The sequence below is a fragment of the Lissotriton helveticus genome, chromosome 2_1, assembly GCF_964261635.1.
Source record: "Lissotriton helveticus chromosome 2_1, aLisHel1.1, whole genome shotgun sequence".
In the NCBI taxonomy this organism is placed as follows: domain Eukaryota; kingdom Metazoa; phylum Chordata; class Amphibia; order Caudata; family Salamandridae; genus Lissotriton; species Lissotriton helveticus.
In genome coordinates this window covers 844,819,012-844,832,535 of record NC_136059.1, presented here as the reverse complement: position 1 = coordinate 844,832,535, position 13,524 = coordinate 844,819,012, and the positions used below count along the sequence as shown (strand labels likewise).

At 40.7% G+C, this 13,524-nt stretch overlaps 1 protein-coding gene across 1 annotated transcript in view; it reads right to left on the bottom strand.

Annotated features, from left to right (window-relative positions):
• SNX24 (sorting nexin 24) overlaps positions 1-13,524 on the bottom strand; it is a 766,047-nt gene that overhangs the window by 29,816 nt on the left and 722,707 nt on the right. The window contains exon 4 of the mRNA XM_078675572.1: positions 9,756-9,850. Within this exon, the coding sequence (XP_078531698.1) occupies positions 9,756-9,850 (95 nt within the window). The remainder of the gene's footprint in view (positions 1-9,755; positions 9,851-13,524) is intronic.

Sequence of the window (13,524 nt, the reverse complement as noted above, 5' to 3'; positions counted from 1 at the left end):
GCTTCCGTGAATTATGTATTTGAAACCAATATCTGTGCAACAACATCAGCCAAAGACGTAAAATAGATTCGCTGCTGTAATATGATGATGTAGATGGTAGCATAGCTAGGGTAAGTGCCCGGTGCACTAGAACAACATTCACTGTTTTTAACATAAAGCCCAAACATGCACACTTGGCGAGGCAACACGTCTGCCCAAAAATGGAATGCGATGTCATGTCAGATATGCCATGTTGTACGGGGAAGCTGTACTATGCCGCCATGTTATGTCATATCAGGTTATGGTATACTAAGCTGTGTTGTGACGTGTTAATTTGGCATGTCATACTATGGCATGTGATACTAGTCTCTGGTTATGTTATGTTACGTCACTGTATGGTATGCTAACGTCAGAACATGTCGGAAGGACGTGGTATGCTAGGTATGATGCGATATGGTATGGTGTTTAATCTCAGGTAGCTCTAAATGAGGGCCAGTGCAGATCTAAAAAGGGTTTTCGCACTTTCAAAGCTATGTAGGCGCTATATAAATATTAATACAGCACATGTGTGCGCACGGCAGCCTGCACTAGACATGTGGGCGCTGCCCTTCTTTTTGCTGATGTCCCTGGCGCGCGCGCTCGCTCTCTCTCTCTCTTTCGCTCTCGCTCTCTCTCTCTCTCGCTCTCTCTCTCTCTCTCTCATTCTCCATCTTTCTCTCACCCTCCTATCTATTTCCAAAACGGATCTTTGAACTTTTCCTCCAATAACATTGGTTTCCCAGCACCGAAAAAGTGAAAGCGGCAAAATTAAGCTTGGTCGGAAATAAATGAGGAAAGAACAATCAAGGAGCAAGGGGAGGGTGGTGGTAGGGGGTGACAACACAGAGGAAAGCGGCAGTGCATATTAAACGTATGGGCGAACCAGGAGCCATGGCAAACAATGAGCGAGGGGCGGGAGGTGGTGGGGGTGACAACACCGAGGATAGCGGCCGTGCAACACCGAGGGATTTGGCCGTTCACATTAAACATATGCATGAACCAGACGGCATGGCAAAACAAGCAAACAAATCCCCCCCCGGCCCTCACTTACCTAACGCTGGAACAGCACACTGCAAGTCGGCCTCGAGCGCGCCTCAGAAGAGACGCGGGAGGACAGGAGCGTGACGCGCGTGAACGTGCACGTTGACGTTCCCGCGCGTTCACGGACCTGAGTCGGCTCGTGCCCAGGTTTGGAGCTGCTCGTTCACAGCTCTGACTCCCTTGGCAGGGAGGAAGGTGACTATAGTCTCGCTGGCGGGAGCGCTTCGCGCTCCAACGCCAGCTCGACCTAAAAAAAAGTGTGATCATTTTTTGAATAAATTATACTGTCTGTATAGAGAAAAGAATCGAACGAACCTGTATCCAACAGACTGATCTAACTGTTTTGATCTAATTGACTGATCATGTTTTACCTTTAACAGTGTATATATTGAAGAATTACTATTTTGATCAAATTAGTGACATTAGATAGACAAGTATGAGGGCACAAATATGTCTGAAATACATAGATTAGCATCTGTTCAAAAAAATCATGTGATGGACATACTAATGAAAGTACAACTTTGATTTTTTTGAAAATAACATTGACCTTTTCATATATATAAACTATAGTAAATTAAAAGATGACAAGAATGAACTAATAAAAAAAAATAATAAAAAGTGATTTTGGACACGAAATACTTTTTGGGTGTTTGCATACGCTTCAATGTAAATTTGTTAGTCCACTATTTATTATGTTTCCTAAGTGTTTTTTTGCATATGTTATGTAGACCCTAATTTAGGAAACGTTATTAGGGGTACCCCTTTTTGTGCAAGCAGATTAGCAAAATTCACCACTCAATACTAGTGGTGATACATTGTTTGAAATGTTGAGATATAGAAAGAATGAGACCAAGCTTGTGCCAGATTCGTTGCAGGAATTGTCTAATTCTGAACACTGCATAGAATCCTCTGCTGTAGGTAGGAGAAGAATGAGAAACAGTTCAAAGTGAAGAAGAATTTGAACAAAGGCATGGCGTGAAGAGGGTGTCTTTTTTGCCAGAAACTAAAATTCATGAAAAAGAAGGGTAAATTCTCCTTTATGGGGCTATAGAGAGAAGTGCCTGCTAAAGTGTGTACGGTAAACTTGGAGGACTGGTGTTGGTGGTCTTAACGTGATGTGGTTATGTTGACAAAAGGTCGGTTCGAATTGCTTAGATGTCTCAATAACAAAAGTATTCATTTGTGGGTGCAGAAAGATGCATGCAAAGGGAAATGCTGAGGGTGTGATTGGCTATGTGAGTGTACAAGAAAATGAGGATTTTGGGGTTGGCGCAGAAGAAAATGTTGTAATAAAAATTAGGGATGGGCAGAATTTGCATAATCGCGTTACGCAAATCTCTGCGAAACGGTAAAAATTCCGCGAACACGCAGAAATTCCGCGAACACGTGGAATTGCTTGTTTGCGATGCTTTTTCCTGTTCGCAATTGCTGTTTGCGTGCTCGGGGGGAAATATCTCGTGAAGACGCATTTTTAGAACGTGAACAAGCAAAAATTTCGCAAAGTCCCGGAACGCAGAATTTTGGGCAATTTCGCATTCTCCGCGGAACGCGAAATTACCCAAATTCCGTGAGCGGAATGGAATTTACCGCCCAGGCCTAATAAAAACCAGAGTGACTGATTAGAGGTACCTCACGGTCGTGTCTGATGGAGATGTGTGGTGAAGGATTAACAGATGCCGGTAATAACGGGGCACAGAGATGTTCCCGGTCTGGCATATTTCTTATGGTACCTGCTCATCTTTAGAACCATGAGTTGTACTAGAAAATGGGGTTCTGTTTTCTTTTTATTTAATTATTGGGGAATTCTCCTTGAGGTGCATGAATTAATTATTCTTACAATGTAACGTGCTTTGTTTGCTTTCCAGGGAAAGCTGTACAGTAAGCTGCATAAATAATTATTTTACCTTAATTATTTGTTCAGTATCCATAAAATGCTAGCGGCTACTCTTACTTTTTCTTGCATTTGTGTATTGTGCTTTAGAGTTGTGAATCTATGTGCACAGTCTGTGAGGTGGAAAAAAGTTTGATCAGTTGATCTGACCTGTGCTACTTCCAGATGGGTTTATCTTATCGTATTTTATCTTACCTTACTAACATAAAACAAGTCTATGCCTTGATGTTCCTGGGTGTTGTTTATTATAGGCCTTTCTAGTACACTGTTATTTAGTCCCCCTAATTGGCTGATGTTTCAAACCTAGACCCTTTCTGTGAATTATAACCAGCTTACTACAAAATATGAGGCAGCCAGTTTAGTTTATGTCTGTCAATGTATCTTTGATGGTGCAATTATTTTCACTGTTCATTGGCTGCGGGAAACCCATATAACAAGTGTTGTAATATGTATATAAAATTAAAAAAAAATAAAAAAGAATACATGTAGTTTTAGTAACAGGCCTCCATCTGTACATGCACTCATCTGGCACAACAAAACCCAGTCTGGTTATCATTCGTTGTTTAAGCAAGAACATGGATGATACTTCTTAGGCCTCGGCCCATGATGCACTTTGGTTTGGCACAGAGCAGTCACGCTTAAATTACAGGCAATTTGTAAAGTACTTATGCAACACTTCAAACAGCAGTAAAGTGAAACCAGAAGACAGCAAAGATTAAAACAATAAAGTACATTAAAAAAAATTAATCAAAAACGAAAAAAATTAAAATCCAATCCGCAAAACAGGAGATATGCAAGTTTAAAGATTTCAGTGAAAACAGCACCAAAAAGCACCAAGCAGCAACTGTGGTTATTTGACCGTTCTAGACCAGGATAAAGTCACAAGTTCATGCCGACTGCGATGGAGAACAGGGATCCACTTATGGTCTGCAGAACACAGTACCTTAATCCTGGTTGCGGAGAGGATGTGTCACGCAGCAGAGGCAAAGCAAGGTCCCAGCGAGGAGATGCGTTGCACAGTTGCAGTTCCAGGGAGCTGCGAAATGCGATGTCCTTGCATGGAGATGTGTCGCACCACAGCTGTTCTGATCGGCTGAGATGGGAAAGGTGAGATGTCCTTGTGTGGAGAATCCGATTGGCTGCGGTAGGTGATGTGGAATCCTTGTGTCGAGGATGTACGTGTAGCAGAGGCGATGCGTCAGTTCCAAGGGCGATACATCGAGCAGCAGAGGCAATGACCTGGTTCTGCGGAAGATGCACCTCACAGGAGTTGTGTTGCTTCTACTGAATCCACAGATTGACTGGCAGAACACCTTCACGCCCACTTCCAAAACTCCAGGACTCTTGGGAGGACAGGACTCATTGATGGCAGAATCCAGATGTTGAGCTAATGGTTGTTGGAAGCCTGCTCTGTTCCTGAGGCATCTGATCAGGAGGCCAGTCAACTAGTCCAAGGAGTCACTCTGGGGTCCTAGGTTTAAAAATGCAGGTCCAGTCCTCACCCAGGCAAGAGGGCAACAGGTCACCACAGCAGGACAGCAGTCCAGCAGGTTGGCAGTCCTTTCAGCAGCACAGCAGTACTTCTTCCTGGCAGAGTCCACAGGTCCGGAAGTGTACTGAAGAGCTGTGTCTAAGAGTTCAATTTGTATACCTGGTGCCCACTTTAAAGTAGAGGAATCTTCTAGAGGTTTCCATCGCCTGAGGTGTCAGGCATTCCCTTTCTCCCTGTCCTGGCCCCAGCTAGTCTGGGGTCACAAACAGCGAGTGTCAACCCCTTTGTGAGAGTGCTCAGGCAGAGTCTTTGTGATGTGCAAGAGTGGTAGGTGATAACTCCGCCCCCTCATAAACCCAGAGTGGTCCATCCTTCCAACATGTATCTTCCCTTTTTCTCCCTGTATGAAAGAAATACAAAAGACCAAGTGCCAGCTACACCCAGTCATGTGACTCAGGAATATGCAGCAGGCACCAAATGGTTAGGAACACAAAATGGCAACTTTCTAAATGGGCATTTTCAGATATGAAAAATCTGACTTTACCATTAACAAGGGCTTTTAATTACAATTATTTAGACACCAAACTAACCCGGTTCACCTGCTCCCAATTGAAAGTTACAACTTACTAAATGTTATACGGTAACTTCAATGTTATCCTATGGGGGAGGTAGGCCTTACAGTAGTGAAAAAAGAATGTAGGAGTTTTTCACTACCAGGATATGTAAAACTAAAATGTACATGTCCAACTTTTTAAATACACTGCTCCCGTTCAGGGCTTACCCTAGGAGTGACATGTGTAATAACAAGTATTAGCATAACCAACAGGTCTCGCCTATGCAAGAGCTATTCGCTTTGCCAATATGTTTTTGCCATGTTGTACACCAGCTTGACTGCTGTTCAGCATGGCTAAAAGTTAGTGGGGTAAAGGAGACTGGCATGGAGTGGAGTGTCATACAGTGGAGTAGAGTGTTATGGAGTGGTGTGGAGTGGTGTATAGGGGACTTGAGTAGAGTGGAGTGTCATGGAGTGGTGTAGAGTGCTGTGGAGGGAGTAGAGTGCACTGTAACGCATTGGATGCTGGCATTTCTCTATTTGCACACTCCACATTCGTTATATCAATATCTACGATGTCATTAGAGCCATCAATGGGAAGTCTGGACTGTTAAGCTATAACTGCAGAATCTTTAAAATTGAACTTGACGTGACACTTGATCCTCTCCCGGTGGAGGACCATTTTCTCAGTTGGGGGCGGGTTAAAGCCACTAGCCAGTCAATCAATCTGAGAGAGGGAGAAGGGATATCTACTGGAGTAGAAAGGGGCTGATAACTAGCATTTGCTCTCTGGCTACGTTCTTGCTGGCACGCCAATAGATGCTGAGGTGCAGCCCACGTCTGTCTCTTAAGTGGCAGTAAAAGAAACCCAATGGCAAGAGAGAGATGTTACAGCCTGTCAATTCAGATTGTACAAAATTGGCAAGGAGGTTGAGGACAATGGTTGGATGCCTGAAGTTCACAACTATACAATTGCCTCCTATAAATGTAATCAAGGGACCAACCCAGCAGGTTCAATTAAGAAACCTGAGGCTCTTTGCTCTATTGGACATGTTCATCCAAAATGACAACCCGTCTCAATTCTTTGAAGAATCTGTTTACTTAGCCCTTTGACAGTCCAGATCTCTTGAATCAGCCTCATCAACAGACTCAATAGCATATGTACGGAAATCATTCCTAAAAGGCATTTGAATTCACATACTATGGTGATCCACTGTTTTGATCAAATCTGAGCTGCTAAATCTTGATCTTGCAATTTGTGCAATCTCTCCTTGGAAGGAAATGTTTTACATGTCTTGTGTCTAGGATCAACCCCAGAACAGATTCAGGCATGCCTGGTTTCAATTATTGACCGAACTGGATGTTTGATCTTTTATCTGCCCGAAGTCCAAACAGGTGGACCACTGGATGACCTTGTTTCCTTAAGTGTGCCGCAACTGGGGATATGCATTTTTTAGATTTCCTTGTGGCTGATGTTAGTCTGAATGGTCCTATAAGAGAAGGGAGGGAGCCTGAATAAACCTTTTTGACCCTGGGAGTAAGAAAAACAAAAAAATCATACCAGGTGCTCTTATAGGGAACGTTTCAATATACCTCAGAAGGGGTTGAACAATAGCAGTGTTGCTCACTACTAGAATTAACATTATCTGTTAGTACACCTAAATTACCTTTATTGTACCATTGTATCACATCATTCTGAATAATTTGTAAAAAATCAATAAATATACTTATATTAAAACCGAACATAGATTAGAGCATACCCAACATATTTTGTACAAATAATATTAATGTAAATAAATATAAATAATATTATTCCATACAGTAATAGTCCTTCTTAATTTATTAAAGCTTAAAAGGACTCTTTTCATACACAACATGCGGTACAAATCTGAAGGATGGTGGCCTTTCAGGATATGGTTTTCCATTTAATTGTCTCTGAACTGGCTAAAGTTTGGTTCTTTTCAAATGATGTGACTAAGCTACTCAAGAGCCATTTTTACAGCCCCTAGGTTATGTTTAACATGGGTTACTAATATAATGTTCCCTTAGGACTCCTAGTTCAACGACCAGGATGATTCAAAGATGTGAATCTATGAAAGATTCAATACTGGCGAAATTATGTTTCCACGTAAATGCCATAAATTGGAATTATGTACACTATAGATTTATAATCACTAGCCCCAATCTGAGTACAAAGATAACTTAACATGTGCAACATAGATATTAAATAGTGTTCCACTTCTGCATGCACAGTACCTTCTAAATGCAATTATGTTTTTCCAAATTAAACTGTTTCCGTTGGTGGAAAATTAATGTAATGTGTTCCTGCATGGGTCTTCAGACAATGTAGAAATCCTTAGTATCCTAGCAGACATCTCTCTGTTCTAGATTTGGCATAATACCAGTTTGTATAGTACATGCATGGAATCAGTGGAATGTGTAAAACCTTCATGACATGCAAAACGGACACAGTTGTATATTTGAGCACTGTAGGTTTCAATAAACAGCCCAGCTACGGCTACACAGTGTCATAAGTAGTCAGGACATTTGATCCTCTCTATTTGTTTCTACTGTTGCATTAAGAGCTTACTTCCATGATCAGGACTCGTCAACAGCACTACGATTATTTCTATGCACATTATTATTGTTATCATCACCAGTTTAAATGTGTAATCTTGCTACAAATGATTATCTATGACATCTGTAATATCCTAGTAAATGGAGGATTGTGGCAAAGGCTAGTTTACATAACTCTATGCACAAATGTGTGATTATCCTGGTTGAGGTTCAGGTCTTCATCAAGATGATTTCCTCATCCTTCCTCCTGTGGAATTGCTAGCTTTTTTTTAAATATTTCTTTCTATTTTCTTAACATCTTTTTTTGAAACATCTAGTTTTCTATTCTTCTTGAATAACACTCTTAATATACAGTCATTGTCTCTCTGCCTGACTCTTCTAAATCTCACTTCACTGCTCCCCGAAACTAGATCGGTCTACTTATACAATATAAATAAATACAAAATGTAATCATTTCTTAGATACCAATGTGCAATCAGATTGACATAAGGTAACTGGCACACAAGATATGGAAGTTAGGTAGCTAGATCTTTGTTTGATATTTTAGGATTAATGTAATGAAAAGCCTGAGTGTACATATTTAGGCACATCAATTCAGAAAACGGAGTTCTAAAGTTTTCACCTCCATTTCAAATCTGCTAATTTTGGCAAGACTCTCTCTTTGACCTTCAAGGGGGGCTATAAGGTGAACAGGCATTGTTCTATCTATGCTCTCTAAGCCAATTATGGATCATGGCCAAGGTGCGCCCGGTTTGTACTCCACTAAGAAGTACTTAGCTATCGCTCAATCTTCCTGTTCCAAAAGTAACACAAAAAAAACAAGCAAAAATTTCAGGTTGTGTGACCGTGACAAAATGCACAATTACAGAAATTGTTCTCACAACCTTTAGGCCATCCTGTTGCTTATAAACACTTAGGACAAAAAGAGTGAAAAAGTCTCCAATAGTTTTTCTAGGATAGAAATGCAGTTTGCCTTTTTTTCTAGCGTCACAGTGCTATTATTCTGTGATTTTCAGCATAAATACACATTTAATCTGTGATCTGTTACCTTTTTTGTATGTTTTTGATGTGAAAATACTACCCCAAAGGCTTTACTGAGGGTACATTTTTCTAACATAATTTCATTTGGTTGTATGGCTGTAAAACGAAAGAGAAGGTTCATACAATTACAAAGGTCCTGGCGTGGAAACCCCTTTCATGAGTATGTCTGAATAACTATACAGGACAATTAAACAAGCATAAATATAAAACCAACACCAATCCAATAGTTTGGCTGTCTCTGGTACTGCCCCACAACTAACTCTCAAGGCCTACATTATATTTGGAAAACACATTTTTTTTAAAGAGACTCCTGACCTGACAACCTGTGGTAACTGATAGCAATACCCTTTTTAAATCCACTTTTTTAATGACCCCATCATCATTTATTTTATGCTGTTATTCAAATTCTTTGTCTATCACGGAACACCCAACTATATATGACCCCCCCTACACACACAAACACACACACACACACACCATCTAAAGAAACCTTGGTTTGATCTCGGAACTGGGTAATTTGATGAGGATATTTCCTGCACACCACAGGCAGCATAACTAGTGAAGACCTTCAATTTTCAGTTCATATTGGCCAAAATTAGCACACCCTATTTCTACCATCGGAGCACGGTTTGTTAATGTCCAAGCTCTCAATATTTCTGGAACGGACTACTGCAACTTCAAAATTAAAAGACTTTTTCTGAAGAGAATAAAAAGTATCAAATGTGTTAGGTAGCATTGCACAGAATGTCAAGAGAAATTGTAAAGGAAGAGAATGGGAGAAAAACAAAGTAGTTACACAAACAAAGTGTTAACTGTGAAATGAAAAGAAGTTTGTTGAAAGGGGAATGGAAGAATAGCGCTGATTAAAGGAAGCAAAAAAGCATGAACAAAAGAGCCTGTAAAATCAGCAAACTTGGGACTAAACGAACCAATATTTTACTGTAAAAGCACAAATATTACCAGGAAAGCGCATGCGAAACAATGTAATGAAAAACACTAGTCTTATAAAGGCATGCTTCAAAAAGGTTAGTACCCTTACAACTTTGAATATTGTAGCCATCATCAATGATATAAGAGTCCAAAAATGTGTATCCCGTAAATGTATTGTAAATTGTATCATCAAACACAAGAAGCATGCTTACCCATAACTTTCTGTTTTTGGAAGTGATGGCAAATGTCGAATATTAAGGAAATCGAGGAAAATCTTAGGAAGTTCTTCGTTTTCTGTGATGATGCTCTGAAACATATATGAAAGCAATCGGTCAAATTAAATATTTTCTCAACTAATAAATCTACACATTTCCTTCATTCATTTAAAATTCATAATCATTTATGGCCCTTGACTGATGATTATTAAGAGTGTATAAAATTGGTTGCCAGCATTTAAGCATAGATTCCATTCTTGTTTTCGACTTCATCGATCTCTGTTTACAAACTTTTTACTCGGATTACGGGATGAGACCAAATCTTAAATCTCTGCATGTACTGTGAAAAGAATAACTATATGTAGTAGAAATACGCCCAACTCTGGCGCACATAAAAATGGTTAGCAAAGAAATAATTTCTACCATTTCTCCTCTTCAAAAGTACGCTTGGCTTGATCATGCTTTTGATCTTTTCCCGTCACATATGTTAGGCCCATCTACATCACATTTTGGATAAGAAGACATTGTGGGGTCCATGTAAATATCTCCCAGAATTCTCCTTGAATTGAGGGAAGTATGACTCCCTTGCAGTGAAGTATGACTTCAGGAAATATACCTACCTGAAGTCACTCCTCCTTGAAATTATACCTCCTTGAATTCAGACCTCCTCAAAAATGGTTGGAGTTGGTATGGACCTGGATGCCAGCTGAAACCAGGTATAAACACTGCAGTCATCACCCATGGAAATTTGGTACTATTTCTGCTCCTGAAAATTACACTAGGTAACGCCAGGGTACTTGCCTTCACTGTCCCATTTGATATACCTATGGAATACCATTTTTATCAGGAGAAGAGTGGAAATGCAAAATGGTAGTACATTTGCTATTGTTGTTTGATTTTTCATTGAGTTTTCTTACATTCAGAAGTGGATATCAGGTTGGAACTGTTTTGAGGTGTGGAGTCTAACCACTCTGTAATTTTGCACTAGTTGTAACTCACTGAAGTATATTAAAAATCTCTTTAATATAACAAAAAATTCTCACAAATGGTTTCGAATCCAGCAAAATATAGTACCCTTTTGAAAACTACACACTCTTGTTCCTTTCTAACAACATATTCAACCTAATGTGTAACATGCCACATGTGTAATTGATGGCAGGCATAGCACAGTCATGGTCTATATTATCATGAGAGGAGCAATATGCCAATATTAATTTCCAATCAGAAGGTAAAAGAGTGAGCTCTATGTATAACATATTAGAACATAAATATCTTAAAAATACACGTGGTATCTCCACCCTCACTCTTTCTATTTTACCATTTTCTTTCTGGCTTATGGTTGGAGAATATCCAAATGATAGGCAGAGAAAACAACATCAAAATCGCATTCATTTCCTTCACAATTGTAAAGACTTTGGAAAAATACTGTTAAACTCTTTTCTGTATTCAATGAATGTCACAATTCATTTAATAATGAATTGCCTATGGTCCAGTATACATTTTCTGTGTTTTAAAGAAAATAGTAATATATCCTTCAACCAAGATATGTACATAGTCACAAATAAAATGCATGTGGTGAGGACACTCAGTTTCTAGCCCTCTAAATAAAAATTGCCAATATCAAAACAGCATAATGGTTCTATCACTTTTGAATGAATTACCATCAAGGAAATATGTTTGGCTGGATCCTACTTATTCACAGATACACTCATACATTTTATGTTACTTCTTGATATACATATGTAATAGATCCTGCTAAGATAACCAAAGAGTAATCAATTTTTTCATCTGCTTTTTAAATGTACTGTCTAGTAAATACCATGTTAGTCAAGGAGACCGGAAGACATTCTCTATACCCAACTTATAGTTAAAGTCAACAAACTGATTTTGGATAAGTCTCTAGGTATTATTAAGCCAGGAAAGATATTAGCATTAAGATAAATGATGTAAAAAATTGATACATATATATATAGATGATATATCTTTTTGTCAGGACTCAGAGCAATTTTTAACCTAATCACTGGATTAGAAATAGATTTTCTCAGTTTCAAGGTGTCACTACAAATGAAACCTACAAATATAGGAACATTTATATATTTGAAGCAAAGTGGTGAAAGCCCATGAATAGAAAAAAAAGTATCCAACAGAAATCTCTACCAGATAACATTACATTTGTAAATAAAAAAAGAAACCTATTACAACAAATGGCTAAATACTAACAAGCGATGGCGAATCCAGGTCTCTCCTGTTGGGCCCATTTACTTTGCCAAGACTGTTTGCTGGTGCTGTGTTGTCTTGACAAAAAACATTCTTTACCAATGCTTTGTACGCCAAAAAAAAAAAGGCTAGATGACATTTCATTTTGTAAGCTAACCATGCATTCGCTTTGCTTACGATATGAAGCGGGTACCTTTTTTAAAATGTAATAATCCAAAATGGATCAGTAAATACAAAAAAAATCATATTCCACAAGTGAAAGCGCTTTTCTAATTTAAAAAGAAGGATTGCATGTGGCAGGGGACAATGGACAGCAACAGAGCAGCAGGTGGGGGAGCTGGTTGAGGATGAAGGGATAGGGGGTGGTGGGTGAAGGGGGTAAAGCAGCACCCAAAAGAGAGAGTAACAAGGAGAGAGGGGTGGGTATATAATGGGGAGAAAGAAGCACATGCAGGAGAGAGATATTCAACACATGCATCCTCATGGCGTGTTTAAAAAAAGAAAGAAATCGTTTTCTAAAAGTGAGCAGTGGAAGGATTCCAGTCAGTCAAAAAAGAAGTGAAAAGGCTATGCTCAGGGGTGGAGGGAGACGCGCGTACACAGTCTTCCGGAGCCCCGCCGTGGGACGAAACGACCCTCCGAGGGGTGACCCGGTGAACGGTGAGGTCCTTGGTCTCCTGAGCGCCCTGCTGCCTCTGCTGATAATTGCTGGCTGGAAGGGTGCAGTTGGGCGGCCAGCCCTGATCGATTTCTCCCGCTGTGTTTGGGCGGCCCAATGGGCCGGTGTTGCAGCGCTGACGTGCCAGAGGAGGTGGGCCTGCGGTCCCGGCCCGGCAACTCGAAGTGGAATGTGGTGGGTTGGGATTTCGCTGCAGTGTACCCTGAAATCAGAGGCTCGGAGCTCTTCCAACTGATACGGTGAGGAGCGGGAAGCCCGGAGCTGTCCCTGGGTGGAGCCTTTCCATTCGACCATTGCCGTTAGAGACTGCGGCACAACCAAAAACCCCTGGTGCACTACAGGGCATAACACTGACATGTGTGGGGTGATTGCTGCGGCGCTGCACAAGGCTTGGGACTCTCTGCCTGATCTGGCCCTTCGCAGCTGGTTTCTTGAAGGACTCCTGGCATGACTGTGAGCAGATGGGGGGCACCTAATTGACTGAACCATATTGAACTAGCCTAGTGCCCAGAGTCCACGGCGGTAGCAGCGGAGCAACAAGTGTAGTCTAGAAGCTGATTCCTCTGCACATTCACTTATGCAGTTGATGGCCCCCAGGGTGCAAACGGGGCAAAACTATATAAATAAGCCAAACCTGGTTGACATTTGCGAGTTTTGGCAGGGTGGAGCTGGGCTTGTTAGGCCTCCCCTCACTTCCTCTTTTGCAATGACATCGGCGCTGGGGGTCCCCTGAGCGTGCCCATAGTGCAACACAAACTTGCTCCACTAGCTGCACGGCGATCCCATAATGGCAAATTTCTGTTTTGTTCCCCTTGGAACCTGATCTGGCGAAGATAGGGAAGGTAGACAAAGTCCAGTCCAAACTGTCGT